Source organism: Micrasema longulum, unplaced genomic scaffold, assembly GCF_059751315.1.
Source record: "Micrasema longulum isolate JH-2025_06_02 unplaced genomic scaffold, ASM5975131v1 h1tg001675l, whole genome shotgun sequence".
Lineage (NCBI taxonomy): Eukaryota > Metazoa > Arthropoda > Insecta > Trichoptera > Brachycentridae > Micrasema > Micrasema longulum.
In genome coordinates, this window is record NW_028278854.1 from 118,485 (window position 1) to 133,958 (window position 15,474).

General features: G+C 30.5%; 1 protein-coding gene across 1 annotated transcript in view; it reads right to left on the bottom strand.

Annotated features, from left to right (window-relative positions):
- Nucleotides 1-12,386, bottom strand: part of LOC148274348 (CYFIP-related Rac1 interactor B) — a 35,165-nt gene extending 22,779 nt beyond the window's left edge. The window contains exon 1 of the mRNA XM_088237241.1: nucleotides 11,794-12,386. Within this exon, the coding sequence (XP_088093367.1) occupies nucleotides 11,794-12,108 (315 nt within the window). The 5' untranslated portion in view covers nucleotides 12,109-12,386. The remainder of the gene's footprint in view (nucleotides 1-11,793) is intronic.
- Nucleotides 12,387-15,474: the final 3,088 nt, after the last annotated feature.

Below are 15,474 nucleotides of genomic sequence, written 5' to 3' on the forward strand. Positions count from 1 at the left end.
TTCGGTTTTTTTGAAATATTACAAATAAGAATCTAATTATGCATTTGACCAGTTTTAATGATTTTTAAAGTACCGTAAGATTATTATTATTAATAAAACAAATAATACAAAAAAGTATATATTATACTCCAAGGAGTAATTAAAGAAACTCATTTGGGAAGGTACATAAAAAAAAATATTTTTTTACAATACATAATATCATACATAGTTAATACATCCGAAATAGTAAGAAAACATTATTGTATAAGAAACATTAAAAAAACAATATTTTACACCATCTATATAAATTAAATTAATAATTATCACTAACAAAAAGATTTAAGAAATATTTTTTAATTGTGACACTTCTGGATTTTTTTTTCAAGTTTTCAAGTTTTAGCTCATCAGGCAGTTTATTATATTCGGAATGGCCAATATTTTCCAAAGACCTACTGCCGAACTTTGTTGAGCGAAACTGTGGACGTTTTCAGCAAATTGAGAAATGCCGTTTTTGTGATCGACACCATTTTCAGAAGGTGATTAAAACAGTTTTTTGTATGAAAGCAATCTGGCTGTTTTTAGCAGAACATAGAATTGATCTTACTGCACCCAATAACATCAATATCTCATTTTCCCAAAATTATGGACATAACTAAGTTAAATTATATTTGCACATTGGCAGGCTTATTGCCAAATGGCAATTTCTTTCAACCTTTATTTATTTCTAACTTAATCACATCAAGTATTAAAAATTAAAATAAAGCTTTCTAAAAAAAATATTTCTTGCAATTGGCGGGAATCAAACCCGCAGCGCCAGTTTCACAGTACGCCGTCTAACCAACTGCGCCACAGCCCCTGTCGTACAAAATTTAATAAAATTTACAAAACCAAACTTAACAAAAAATATGCAAAAATAAAGCATGCATTAAATAAATCAAAAAATATAACATGATTAAAATAAATATTTGAAGCACTGATATTGTGATTATCATCATAATTTTTTATCATTTATCTTTTCGCACTCAGTGGCGCATAGGGCACTGCATTAGTACACCAAATGGAGCGTAATTAGATAATTTGTTACACAGAGGTAAGGCAAGTTTTACTATTCAGGTGACAGTCCGGGGACAGTAAAATATTGTAGTGTAGACACACATTTAAAACCAGTATTTCATGTCCACCCTGCTAGGAATCGAACCTAGGACCTCAAGCATGGTAGAGAATGCGCCAACCACTACTTTTTGTTTTCTTTTCCAGGATTTTTACCTGAGAGTAGATATCGAGTTGAAAGCACACGTCCAGGGTTCAGGTTATATTTATTAAAAAAATCTTGGAACTGTATTTTTATTAATTTCCAACAACAAAATGGCTAGTACAATTTTTTACTGTAAAAAATGATGTTAACATGTTAAAGTCCATCCAGTAGGTGGTCATAGTCTGTTTAATCTCTCCATGCAAGTGATCACAATACACGGTACACACCTCAATATTACCATAAATATGCCAATGGCACGTTAGCAGAGTTAGCACTGCAGGAGAGATACAGGTTTGTTATTCACCATTACATGGGCTAATGACCTCATATCCACGCTCAATCAAGATCTAGAATATGCCTCTATATATATATATATATATATATACATGCTAATATATTTATTACACAGATTTCCATGTTGTCTAGTAAGAGCAGATAGAACGTTGCCAATGTAGAGACATATGCAAAAAAATACCCATCTAAAAAAATAAAAATTATTAACATATACGTGAAAATGGCCTTTTAAAAAACTTGTAATATGAACATATTTGGTTGAATTATTAAAAAATAACATACATTTTCTTTTACCCAAGATTTAGAAACAAAAATTAAACCTAAAAATTATATAACACATTCAGTAGAAGTTTAAAACAATTTAAAAATAAAATTAAAAATCAAATTAAACAATAAAATATTTTAAAGGATTAATATAACAAGAAAATTATAAAGTAACTGTTTCATATCGAGGCTTTACTGACAGCATGCATTAAGTCTTAAAACAAGTTCCGAGATAATCGCCTAAAAAACTTTTTTATTCTTTCAATGCATTATTTCTCCCATAATTTTCATTAATTTTTTTTTTTTATCCCTTCAAAAGTATAATCTTTATTCTACCATTAAATTTGAAATCAACATTAAAAAAAAAAAAAAAAAATATTTGCGTTCTTATGATTTACCCAAATATTGAATTTTGAGGGCCTTTTTCAACGAGTTGTAAATAACTCAGTATTAGAAAATGGTAATCAAGTTAAGATAGAGTGGAATTTGAACCACGGACCTTTAGTCCGTGAGTCATTACACACTAGCCACAGGACCAAAACTTTTTTTTACGGATTTTTTTAAAATAAAAAATAAAAGGTATTTATGATGCAAATATATTCAACTTAAGCCTACAATTAAGTAGCTACTTGAGATTAATTTGCGAGTACTTATTTACTTTTAATCTTTATTTTTAGGTATTATTATGGGTAAATTTACATTTTTTCCCTTTTATATATTTAATCTAAACGTATTACGACAGAGACGAAGAACATTTTAGAGAAGGGAATATAGAAGTCTAGGTATCTACAGGGTGGCTGATTTAAGTGCCCACATTACACACTCATCCCTTCAATTCTTCCATCTGTTGATGTTTGTGAAATCCAGTTCTTGTCTACAAAAATTTGGACAAACTCATAATATGGTTGATAAATTAAATGGTTGTTGGTCACTAATGACTACACATTAAAACGCATAAAGCAAATTTTAATACCGCAGTTAAATGATGTAATATATTACTGAAATATTAGATATCTTTGGACCTCTACAGAATCATAAACGAAAATATTAATTGTAATTCTAATATTTATGTTATTGAAAATACCACAAACACCTTTAAGTACTTGTTCATACTTGTCCAAAAATCTCTTGGAATATATAAGGTGAGCAATCGACATGTTGTCAGTACTTCTTTTAGCCTGGTGATTCATTGTCTGGTGATCACATTTACTAACGGTAATTTTGTTTGCTGTACATTTTCATTTCAATTTTGTAACAAAAAATACTGGTGCTGGTACCAGCACTATACTTATGCATATATAAAAATGAATTTTCAGGATTATGTATATGATATAAATTAGTATAATTATCATAAGTTAGTAAACAGAAGGGTTCTTTATTTTTTTTATCACCATAATACGTCACAATGACCATTTATAAAGGTGATCGCGTTGTAAAACATGTGTTAAAAAAAAGCACATTACATAATAATTAGTAGTAGTCGTAGCTAGTCTCTTTTTTGGAAAGTAACAGCTATAACATTAAAAATGTATAAAAGTAGATTGTATAATAAAAAAATAAAAAAATGAGCCTCCATACTAGCAGTCAGTGTCTTAGTTATTGAAATACTGATAACACCTTTTAAAACTAAAAATAAATACATAAATATTTAATATATATTAAAACTAATACATATTTTTTATAATCAGTGGTTTTTTAACTAGAATTTTATATTTATTCATTTTATTAATTTAAAACTAATTCACAGTTTTACAAATTTATTATAGCTTTTTGGGCTGTGCTTGTGTTAAGCCATAATTATTAACAGGGAAAAAATACAGTATATTTTTTTAAAAAATGATGTTATTAAGAATAACAATAAAAATAAACACCAAGTACTTTTAAAAAAGGTGTCGGTCTCGTGGTGTAATGGTCAGCGCATTTGCCTACCATGCAAGAGGTCTCGGGTTCGATTCCCGACATGGTTAATTTGAAATATTTATTTAAAAGGGTGTTTTCATATTAGAATATATCATAGTCCCTGGACTGGTACCTGAAGCGAAAGACTGATCACCTTACCTTCATGAAAAAAAATTGATCGAGATATGCTGTGATTGGTGTACCAATCCAGTGCCTTATGTACCATTAGGTGCGGAAAGAGAATGACGATGATGATGACGACTTAAAAAAAAAAAAAGAATCTTTATAAAAGTATCTATATAAAAATATTATAATAGAAAATACATACAGTTACAGATATATTTTTTATCATTTTATCTTAATCTCAAATACTTAACCAAAATTAATAAAGCACTTTATCTTTTAAGTCTCTTAACTTAGTTTCGATAAAAATGACAATGTTATTATTAGAAAAAGAAATAAAAATTATAGTACGTATGGATTAAAATCTGTTATTCAAGATTGAATGCAACAACTCTTTAGTAAATAAGTATTAGTCGATAGTGAAAAAATACTAGCATTTTTTATTTAACATTAAATCAACAGTACCTAAAATCAAAAGACAAAAAAAAAGTTTCACTTAATATAGAAAAAAGGATATAAAGAACTCGGCATATCCAGATAATTGGTTTAACCATTAAATAAGGGAAATATTTTGAAAGAAAAAGTAAAATTGACTACAAGATCACTTTTTATTGCTTTTGAAATAATACAGAAAATTGGAATCACATTAAAAACTTACTTAAACACGTCAAGCAAAGTTAATTGTTTGTTAACTCGTTTACGAGGAGCGAGGTCCCACGTACGCTTTTTATTTCCTGACAACAATACGGATATTTGGCAATACGGACGACTGAAGTTCAGATAAATGGAGTTTTACTGTACTTGCAAATAAATTAAGGTATATATTTTTTTTATATATATTTTTTATTTATAATTTACATACAATGTTACATTTTAGTTATTTTAAAACATTTTTAATTTTTTTTTTTTTTACAGGACTCACTAAGCCAATGAATATGGCTTGTCGGTAAAGATCCTTTACAATTAATCATATGATAGTCCTACATGGTTGTATAATAATAATTACTACTAACTTAAATATAGGGAGCGGTAGGTAAGTATTTAAATTATTTCAATAAATTATAATCTAGATGCATAATAGAACACAGATATTATTTTTCTGCATGATAAAACAAAGCGTAAAAAAACATTGATTTTATTACTTATACATACATCTCCATTCATCCAAAGTAGTAACACAACAGTACAACTTCACGGTTAAAAAAACACAATAACAGTTCAGACTAATATTATGCACTATTTATTTTCTATGTAAGTAATACTAACTTAGTGTTGGTTATAATATTTTTTAAAACGGCTTTTATGAATATTTATGATTCTGAAGCGAGTACTCCAAATATAGGATATAAATAGTAATAAGCCCAAAAATGCTGATGTAAGTACTCGAGTAAGTGCATAGTGTCTTTTTCATTTACACTCTGACCCCAAATTACCTAGAAGGCAATTTGGGGTCAGATTACAACATTTCAGAAGATATTCAATAGAACTGTATTTTTAAGATTGTGTTTAATTTAATTTAATTTAATTTTAAGCAAGCTCTCAAAACCCGAGGTAAGTGTGTCTAAACCTAATATTTATCTTTTATTTTCTTACCATTTTTGAAAAAAAAAGTTTTTATAACACGAGTATGACCTAGAAATAACGTGGTGTGGTCGCCGCAAAAAATGGGTTAACTATAAAATTCAAAATTTTAATGCAAATCGGGCATAATAAGTCAGAAAAACCCCCAAAAGCCTGAACGACTGAAAATCAAAATAAAAAAAAAACTTCTTTTGCCGCTCCTACCGGAGGTTGGCGACAATTATTCTTAATTCACCACGATTCTGGACCAGTTTAATCAGAGCTGCTGCATTCGGCACACCTGACCACTGTCTAAGATTTCTGAGCCATGATGCTCTTTCCCGTCCCAAATCCCGCCTGCCCTCTATCATTCCATCAGAGATCACGCTCAGCCACCGTACGGGCTGGGCGTGAAATATAGTTCCTCCCCAACCGTAGCTTATAATCTTATAATAAATCTGAAAATAAGTTGTTATATGTTAGAAAACAATGAGTTTATGTTTATAAATCATTAGTGTGTAGTAGTGTAGTCATGTTTCAACAAACAGTGGAAAAAAGAAGACTATTTATTTAATAGCATTGTTTTATACTTTATTCTTAACAAAATATGTGACAAATAGTGAACAATGGAAACTTACAAAAATAGTGCGTCTGTAACCTTAAAATCATAAAATTTTATATGAATCCTTTAAAACCGTTTAAGAATGCATCAGTTTTTGACGCGAAAGTACCTAAATTTTGCTATTTAGAACACTACACCCATAATTAAAAAATTACAACAGTGCTACTAAAAGTGAACTGACATTTATTGATAAATACATAATATTTCAAATATCTGCCTTCTAATAATATACAAAATTATAAATCAAACCGCTTATACACGCGTTTGTGTAATATTCATGTAAAGAAGTGAATTTGAACAGGAATGTTGCGTCTCATAAAACGAAATAATACGGACCAAAATGGACACCAAGTCGTTGGAACAATAGGCGTAATCCTGGGGTCTACACACGTGCGTTTCCAGAAATTCTCCAGCAGCCTAGTGGACCACATGGTGACGATATCTACCTACTGTCTACAAAAGATTCTCTTCGGACATCTGTCTCCCTTTGTTAACCATGGAGTTGATACAGTGCTTTATTTATTTAGTTTTTTATTGCTTACTTCTTGGTATGAACACTTGACCAATTTACTACTATACTCTATTTTTTATAGATTTATTGATATTGTTTTAACTTTGCTGGAATTCCTCTCATCCATGCGCTTTGTAGCTGCACGATGATTGGTTATCTAGCTTTCATATTTCAACTTTAAAATACCTTAATTTTGTAAACGGGGTCTAGAATTCCAATCGTCTATGCGCTTAGTAGCAGCAAGGCGTGTTGTAATCTTACTCCTTTTTACTATTCATATTATTATTATTTTGTAATACACTAAATTTATTTGTCAATTTTTAAAATGTGTAAATGGGGGCTAAATTTCTAACTGTCTATGCGCTCTGTAGCTGCAAGACGTCCTGTAATCTAGCTCCTATCTATTATACTTTTTGATTGATCTTAATTGAAAACGAGGAACTAGAATCCCAACCGTCCATGCGCTCTGTAGCTGCAAGACGTACTGGGATATTTATTAATTGTACAGCGCCCTTGAGGTGATTTTCACAAAAATGGCGCTTTATAAATTATCCAACTATATATATCATAATGCATAAAAAAAACAACCAATAGTCACCTTTTCGTTAAAATGGTTTCCATGAAAAAGACAAAATAAAAATATTTATAAGTAATTCACTGATTATTTTTGCAAGGCAACTGGTTATTGTGCTGTACCTTCCCACAGGCAGAGTGCAAACGACACATGGCGTAATAAACCAGAAAAACGCAATTTGCAAAGTACCTAACTATATTTTTTTTTCAATCGCTGTCCTAGTACTTGTATGTTCAATAGACCATTTTTAGAAAATTGACTTATGAATGCCAATATGTTGATTATCTTAATTACGAGTCCATGTAGCTAAAAATTTTTTTTTTCCCGTTATTAAATACAATTTTCAGCATTTTTTGAGTGCCAATCTCCACTTCCTGATTTTACTTTAAAAACAAATGAAATGTATTTTGTTTAATTTGCAAAATGGTCTACTGAACATACAAGAACTAAGGCAGCGAATCGGCTCTAAGGTATAAGTTTAGATTATCTGAGATTATTGAGACTAGGTATGAAACATGAGATAAATTGGTGACAATGGTAGAGAGTAGGTGGTTGTGTTGTGTTGTGTTGATGCCGATAGCTGGGCCAATAGGGAAGGAGCATGCTGCTCTTAATATGGAAGTGCCCATTGAGTTGGATTGATTTGCATTGCAATACAGAAGGGGACATCACTTAGGAACGGGTCACTAATGTACTCGTGTGTAGATTATAAAGTAAACATATCACAATACAATGTATCGAGTACCTACTTAAGTATGTCCAAAATTATTTTAGATATTTAATGGGCTTTATTTATTTAAAAAAAAAAACATATGTACTTAAGATTGCAGTTTGATAGAAAGTAAGAAAATCAAACAATTTTGCCATTTAAAATGGCATTCTTTCAAAATAGAGCCATTAAAAAATGAACATAAATAAACATTAAATGAAAACAATAATTTTCTAATGTATTTCTTTATAACTAAAATATACTTTTCGACCGGCAGATGACTCTTCTTGAAATTTAGACTAAACTTAGGTACATTGGTACTCATGTAAAGACAGAGTACAGTCGAACATGGTTATTACGAGGAAGATGGGACCGACTGAATTTGCTTGTTATAAGCATTACTCGTTATACCAGAGAAAGATTTTTTAAATCCTATCGCCATTGCATATTGAAAATTATTATAAATGCTTACAAACATACCTCTTTCTAAATTTCAATTGCAGATAAATAAACATTCATATTTGTTCACAATGTTGACAATGTGATAAGGATAGAGAAAACTTTTTACACACTTCAAAATTTTTCTTGCAACGTTCTATTTTACAAATAATTGTCACTTTTTCACAAATTGAAACACTTTGCTTGTTAGCAGTCATGTTTACAATTCAAGGGTTAGGTTTTGACTTATTTGACATCATTTTTGTTCGGTAAAGTGAAAAAATGTATAGAGAAAACCACAAACTAAAATGTCAACTAATTTTTCATAATTATATTTGAGATCTCGCTATTTCCGTGATCGTTATAACCAACTTCGACTATATTTAAATAAGATTTGTTCTAATGATTTAAACATAACAAATTGAACAGGCATTTTAAATCACACGAATTTTGTGGTATTTTTTTTACTTCCAGGTTAAATTCTGCGGCATTTAGGTAAAGAGGAACAAGTCACTATTAACTGATTGTGCAGGGTAGCCGTGGAAAGTTCCTTCTCGATTTCATTCCTTAACATACAGTTTTGAGTGCTATCTTAGAAAAAACTTTGATTGCGTAAACTTAAGAATGAAATATGTGAAGCAGTATAAGTTATACTTACTGTATTTCTTGTATTTGATTTTTCAATGGTGTTAAAGGCAATTTTCATACAAGTTACATTATTATTATTAAACATAATTCACTAGCAGCTATTAAGTTGATGCGTATATATCAAGAGCACATGGTTATTGAACATTATAAATTGATGTGTGCATCTAGGCGGTTTTTGAACACATTAACTGAACTAGCACCAATCACTTTCTCAGGAAGACCATTTCATTTCTACACAACTCAGTTTGTCAGGAAGTTTTTCCTGGGGTTGGATGAGAAAGAGGTAGTGTTCAGTTTCAGTGAATGACCTCTGAGATGGCGGTTTTCATTCATAGTGAACATTGATTTCAACTTAGGTACATTATATTACTCATTTAAGATTTTGAATGTTTCAATCGAGTCACCACGCTGCCTCCGCTCTTCCAGTGAACTTAACCCAAGCTCCCTTAAGTGGAACAGTAAAACTCAAATTATCCGGATTAATAAGTGCCAGATTTGATTGCTTTTGAAATAATACTATATATAATCACCTTAAAAACATACTTAAACATGTCCAGCAAAGTTGATTGCACAATTCAATTAAAATTAAAAACATCTTCTTTATTTTTTATTTCCTGATAATGATCTGAATATTTGGCAATCCAGGTGTCTGGAGTTCCGATAAACGGAGTTCTACTTTTTAATCTAGTACCTTCGAATTACATGATGTTGGCCAATTTTTTTTTATTAAAATAGTGAAACATTTAAGTTTGTAAGTGAAAATTCTCAATGGAAGTTCATTGTAATTTTTATAGAAATAAAAGACGAGTTATACTTTAATCCACAAATTTGGAATATCCAGTGATCGGTTTCATCGCTTTTGCAACATCTTCGAGACTGGTATCTTTATTAAGGAGTTCAATGTATTTATACAAAACAGAGGTAAGGATAGAGAATTCAAAATTATATGAAAGTATTTTTTTTTTTAAAAGTAAAGACATTTTACCCTAAAATTAAAATATTACATATACAATACTTAAACTCATTAAAATAACATTATTTCAACTCATTAGTTAAACCGAAATTATTTTTTTAATGATTCTTAAGATGAAAATAATTTTATTTAATTTACTTTCATATAATTTTGAATTCTCTATCCTTACCTCTGTTTTGTGTTTGTACATTAAACTCCTTAATAAGGATATCAGTCTCGAAGATGTCACGAAAGCGATGAAACCGATCACTGGATATTCCAAATTTGTGGATTAAAGTATCACTTGTCTTTTATTTCTATAATAAAATATTGAAATGCATATTTTTTTCTTAAATTGTATCTCTTCACCCAACCTTCCATAAACCGAACAGAGTGGAACTGGATACTTAACCAATTTTATAAATTTTTGTGACATGTATCTCTTTACCTAAATGCCACAGAATTATGCCTACGATTATAGAATAATCTACCACTGATGTCAGAGACGCCCCGCTTCTTTATTAACATTCAAATCATGCATGAAATGTCACTTCCTGAATATTTCAGTTTTTATTTTTTCCTCCCTCTTCTCTTCATAGTATAGTGTAGATTTTTAATCAATTTTTACTTCTTGAAAAATATATATTTTTATCAATATTTTGTTTTATAAAGAAATTATTAATAAACCAACCATATGTTCATATACCACTGATTTTCTCAAATGGAACGGTTTTGGTAGGTAGGAAGAAATTGCCCGCCCTTATGCATATGTATGTAAACTGTATATAAAAAGTGTTTAAATATAAATAAACAATAATCTTTTAAAAAAATTAAAATAGTTAAAAAATAAAAAAACAAAAACAAACCCCACTTTGAAGGAATTAGCTCTATTAAAAATTTTTTTTTCAGAGGAATATTTTGGTTGTAAATATTTCATTTCTACAGTACGTCTGCTTCCCGGTGTATTGGTCAGCGCATTTGCCTGCTATGCAAGAGGTCTCGGGTTCGATTCCCGGTATGGTTGATTTGAAATATTTATTTAATAAGGTGTTTTTACTCTTGAATATTTCATAATACCTGGACTGGCGTAAGCCTGAAGCGTAAGACTGATCACCTTATCTTCATGTAACAAAAATGATCAAGATACGCTGCGATTGGTGCACCAATGCAGTGCGGAAAGGGAATGAAGAAGTACATTTTTAGCAAAATTTTGGTGTGAAAAATATCTAACAAATCTAGACCCAATTCAATTTATCATGGATATTTTAACTTATTTGTTTTTTTCCAACACACAACTGAGGGTATTAGAAGCAAACTTATAAATCTCCATTGAAGGAATTACTGATATATTTGCAAAAAACTTTGAAAAAAGAATTGTGAGATTTCTAATTAGATTTCACCAACTCAATAAAGCATGCTTTAAGTTTGCAGTGTCAATTATAATCTGTTTTTGAAAGATTAAGAGACGGTTTTGAATTACGCTATTATTTAGATAGGTAGGTTTTTATGTATAGTTTATTTTGGCATCAACACTAATTTTTCACTTTTGGTGGAGATTTCTAAGTTTGCTTTTAATACCCTCAACTGTCCACTAAAACATCCACAATCAATTATTTGCTCACGTTTGATTGGTTGTGGATTAGTGTACCATTTTTAGTTCAGGATTTATTATTGTTGATACAACAGGCCGAGAGGTACAATAAAAGTGATGAATTACAGCACAAAATTGAGTTATTGTGGTCTAACCTGGAAACGAACTCAAAACCCGCGTGCCCGTCTTATAGCCCGCTGCACCATACTTAAATTGGTTATTAAATATTATTATGGGATCACCAGCTTAAGTAGTTCTATTTGATGATTTTAGATTAGAGGTAAGGAAATATGGAAGCGTAAACAGTAATTTACAGTAAGAGACTGCTAGAGTCAACACAGATAAGTGATAAATGAAAGTCAAAGCCAATTTACCCGCTGAATCTTCAGAGAATGCTCGTAGCATCGGACCAACTTGGTGACCAGGGGAGAAACAGCTCTCCAAGCGCGTTCCAGACACGCAGGTGAAGGGTCCGCTATGGCTTCTCTGATCTCCTTCCCGGCTCCTTTGTAGCACTGAATTTCATCCAGAACATTCTCGGAATCGATCAGGACCCTCTGCACTTCTTCGAACACTTCTTTCTCGGTTTCCGTCGGCGCGGCATTCTCAAAATCGAGGAACACCTCGTACCGTTGTGATGAGCAACATGTGGAGTCGTCGCGCGCCAAGAGACTCAACAATTTTCCCATCTTTTAGAATGCAGACACTATTTTACAAACGGAAGTCAGACCACCACATTCTAAATTGAAAACGCGATTTATCTAAGTAACCGACACAAACACTAGAATCGATTAATGTTTCCTTAAATACTTCCACACTTCTTCGCGATAGTGGCAATAAAAAAGCAATTGAAATACAATGAAAATTGAAAACGAATATTTTTCTCTTTTGACAGATGAACTCGCGAATCGAGATTTCCGACAACTGCAATCCGCAATGACAAACGAGAGGGCGTTTCTTGAAAGAGGGAGATGAAAGAAAATTCTGGCTTCTCTCGTTAAAGAATAAAAATAACAGCATGAAAAAAATATTATAAGTATTTGACTTTGTATTCAAGTTGGGGCTAGTAGTTAAACTTTTCATGATGTACTTTTCACATTTCATCATTTAATATCAGGCGGTATTCTGAATATTCTCTACCCCCTAGAGAATGATTAATTTTAAGATTTTACTTTTTCAAATGTGACGACACTTTGCTTCATATCCGTTAATGATTCGGGACCTCGACTCAAATGTTTTATACGTTTATGATTTACATCATTAATTGTAGTGCTTTCACACTTAAAGATTACGCAGACAGGGTATAGTTTGAGCTTATAACCGAGTGGCTCATTTTAAACCCGCGATGTGCCAGCGGGTGCCTTGCAAGACATTGGATATAATAGCCATACTGATAAATAAACGTCAAATGGTGTATAGAACTGCTTCAAAACCGGAAATAAAACTAATACGGTTCGGTCAATTCAACCTAATTAAGGGTTTTGGGTAATACTTAAGGTCGCAATAATGTTCTAAATGAAAATCATTGTGTTTGATTTCATGTGTCCATATTTTTTGACGTTTAATCATTAATGCGGCCATGCATGAAGCAAAAATTAGTCGTATGGAAATAATAAATATTCCCAAATTAACCACTCTCTAGGGGATAAAGATTCATAATTGCACCCTTGGGGTGGTATTCTGAATCTTCTCCACCCCCTAGAGTGGTAAATTTGAGAATTTTTATTTTCTAAGGCGGAAACTTTGCTTCATGTAATGGCCACACTGATGATTAAACGTTAAATGATGTACAAAAACTGAAAAAAAACTAGTACGGTTTGGCCAATTCAAACTAATTAAGTGTTTTAGGTAACGTTTAACGTCTCAATAATGTTCTGAATGAAAATCATCACGTTTGATTTCACATGCTCATATTTATTTGACGTTTAATCATCAGTGTGGCCAGATATTAAGTAAAATGCAAACGCATGCAAAAAATGATAATTCGTAAATTAATCACTCTCTAGGGGGTAGATAAGATTCAAAATACCACCCCTGATGTGTTTTGTAAAAGACGCATTACTAGCAACAAAAAAATATTGACTTGTTCTTATCCACATGTAATGGCGAATAGGGTGCTGAATTGATACGTTAACTGCGGCATATCTCGACCATTTCTTGTAAACATGAAATCCATCATTCTTGAGAAAAATGTAGAGTATTCATTTTTCTACTTATAAACATAAATATTCAAATTAGTTGCAAAACCTGCACCGATTCAACACCGACTCATACGTTTATAGTGTTATGCATATTATCTTTTGTGTTTTACTCATTATTAGAAAAAGCTTTCAGAGCGAGTTTTATAACTCAACAATTAATTTATAAGGGGATCTTTTAAACAACATTTGAAATTATTAGATTTATTTGGAAAGCTGTGTGATATATTATTGTGTACTCACCCAATAAGTCGAGAAAATCTGTCAGTGTGAGAAAGAGTTACCTCTAAAAGGTTAAAATAAAAGGACAAAATATTAATTTAGTTATTTTTATTTTGAATTGTTGGATGTACAAAAAGAAAAAAAGCTATTGATTTACCAACTGAGGAAAATTTCAACTTAATAAATGCACATCCATCCACATATTACATTATACCTTAAATGAGCAACTTGTGAGGTATTTCATATTTTTTATACATACCTGACAACCATTATGTTATAAAGAGTCAATGGACAGATTGGGATAGGTTTCTACTGAATGTTACGACAATAATTATCAGTCACATGAAGTATGTAAACCTCAGCAAGGTGACTAAAAGGTTCAGACTAAGTAATAAGATGAAAATCAGTCTAATTTTCGATATAGCATATTCACATTTGTTTTCAATTTCAGGCCTATGAAATCTGATCACACGCATTTTAAATTCCACGGTGTTTGAAATGCGTGTTATATTCGGAATACAATATATTTTATCTAGACATGGTACATTTTGAATCTTACTGGTGTACATTACGTTAAATATGTGCACTATTGCCTACGCGAGAAAAGAACGAAGTGAAGTGATGTTCTTTCCCAAAACATTTAATTGACATAATTTTAAATATATCCATACAAAAACAATAACTTACTGTTAATAACTTGTATTGTTTACAATATTAAAATTGTAAATAACTGCTATATTAGACTGATTTCATTTGAGTTTGTAAAACAAACAAATTTGTACATGGTACATAATAATTAAAAACAGATAATCAGAGCAGATAGAGTTAAATAAAAGCAGTCTAAGGGTACTCAGAAATATTATAAATTATTTTGTCACCAAGCAGTTTTCGTATTTTTAAAGTCTTCGGTTGTAAATAAATGCTACACATCTTAGCTCTCATATTATTATGTATCTAATTACATAAAATTGATATAAAGAAATCAAAAAGAGTATTAAAAGCTTTGCAAATTTATAAATTACATAACATAAAATTGATACATCAGCAATAATTTTTTATATATAAATGCAATCCAAATTAGTTATATTCTATGACTAGAATTCAGTTTATACAATATTTTTAGCACATAAAAAACAATAAATAATTAATAACATCTAATAATTCTAAATTTCAAAATGAAATGGGAGGACCGCCTAGTTTTGTAGATACATTCGTTTCTATAGAAAAAATAAATTAAACTAGGCCATATGAATAAATAAATATCACTACTTAGCTATTATATTTTATCACAATAATATAAGTTTGTAATATTCAATTGCGAAATTTGTGACGCAGTTGAGAATAATAATTCTAATGTAAACGCACATCGTATAGTCAGTAAAATTCATTTAAAAATAAGCGTATGTTTATTCTTCGTCAAAGAAATACAAACATCACAAATTACGCAATATAAATTATTTGAAACTAATTAAGACGTTCTGTCTTACAATGACTAGCTAAAATGACACTTATTACCCTTTTCGAGAGATGACATGACAAGAATATTATATTATTATATCATATCGTTATACATCAATACATCTTGCGTCAATAACAACACAGCACCACTATATATTATAAAGTTTCTTTCATACT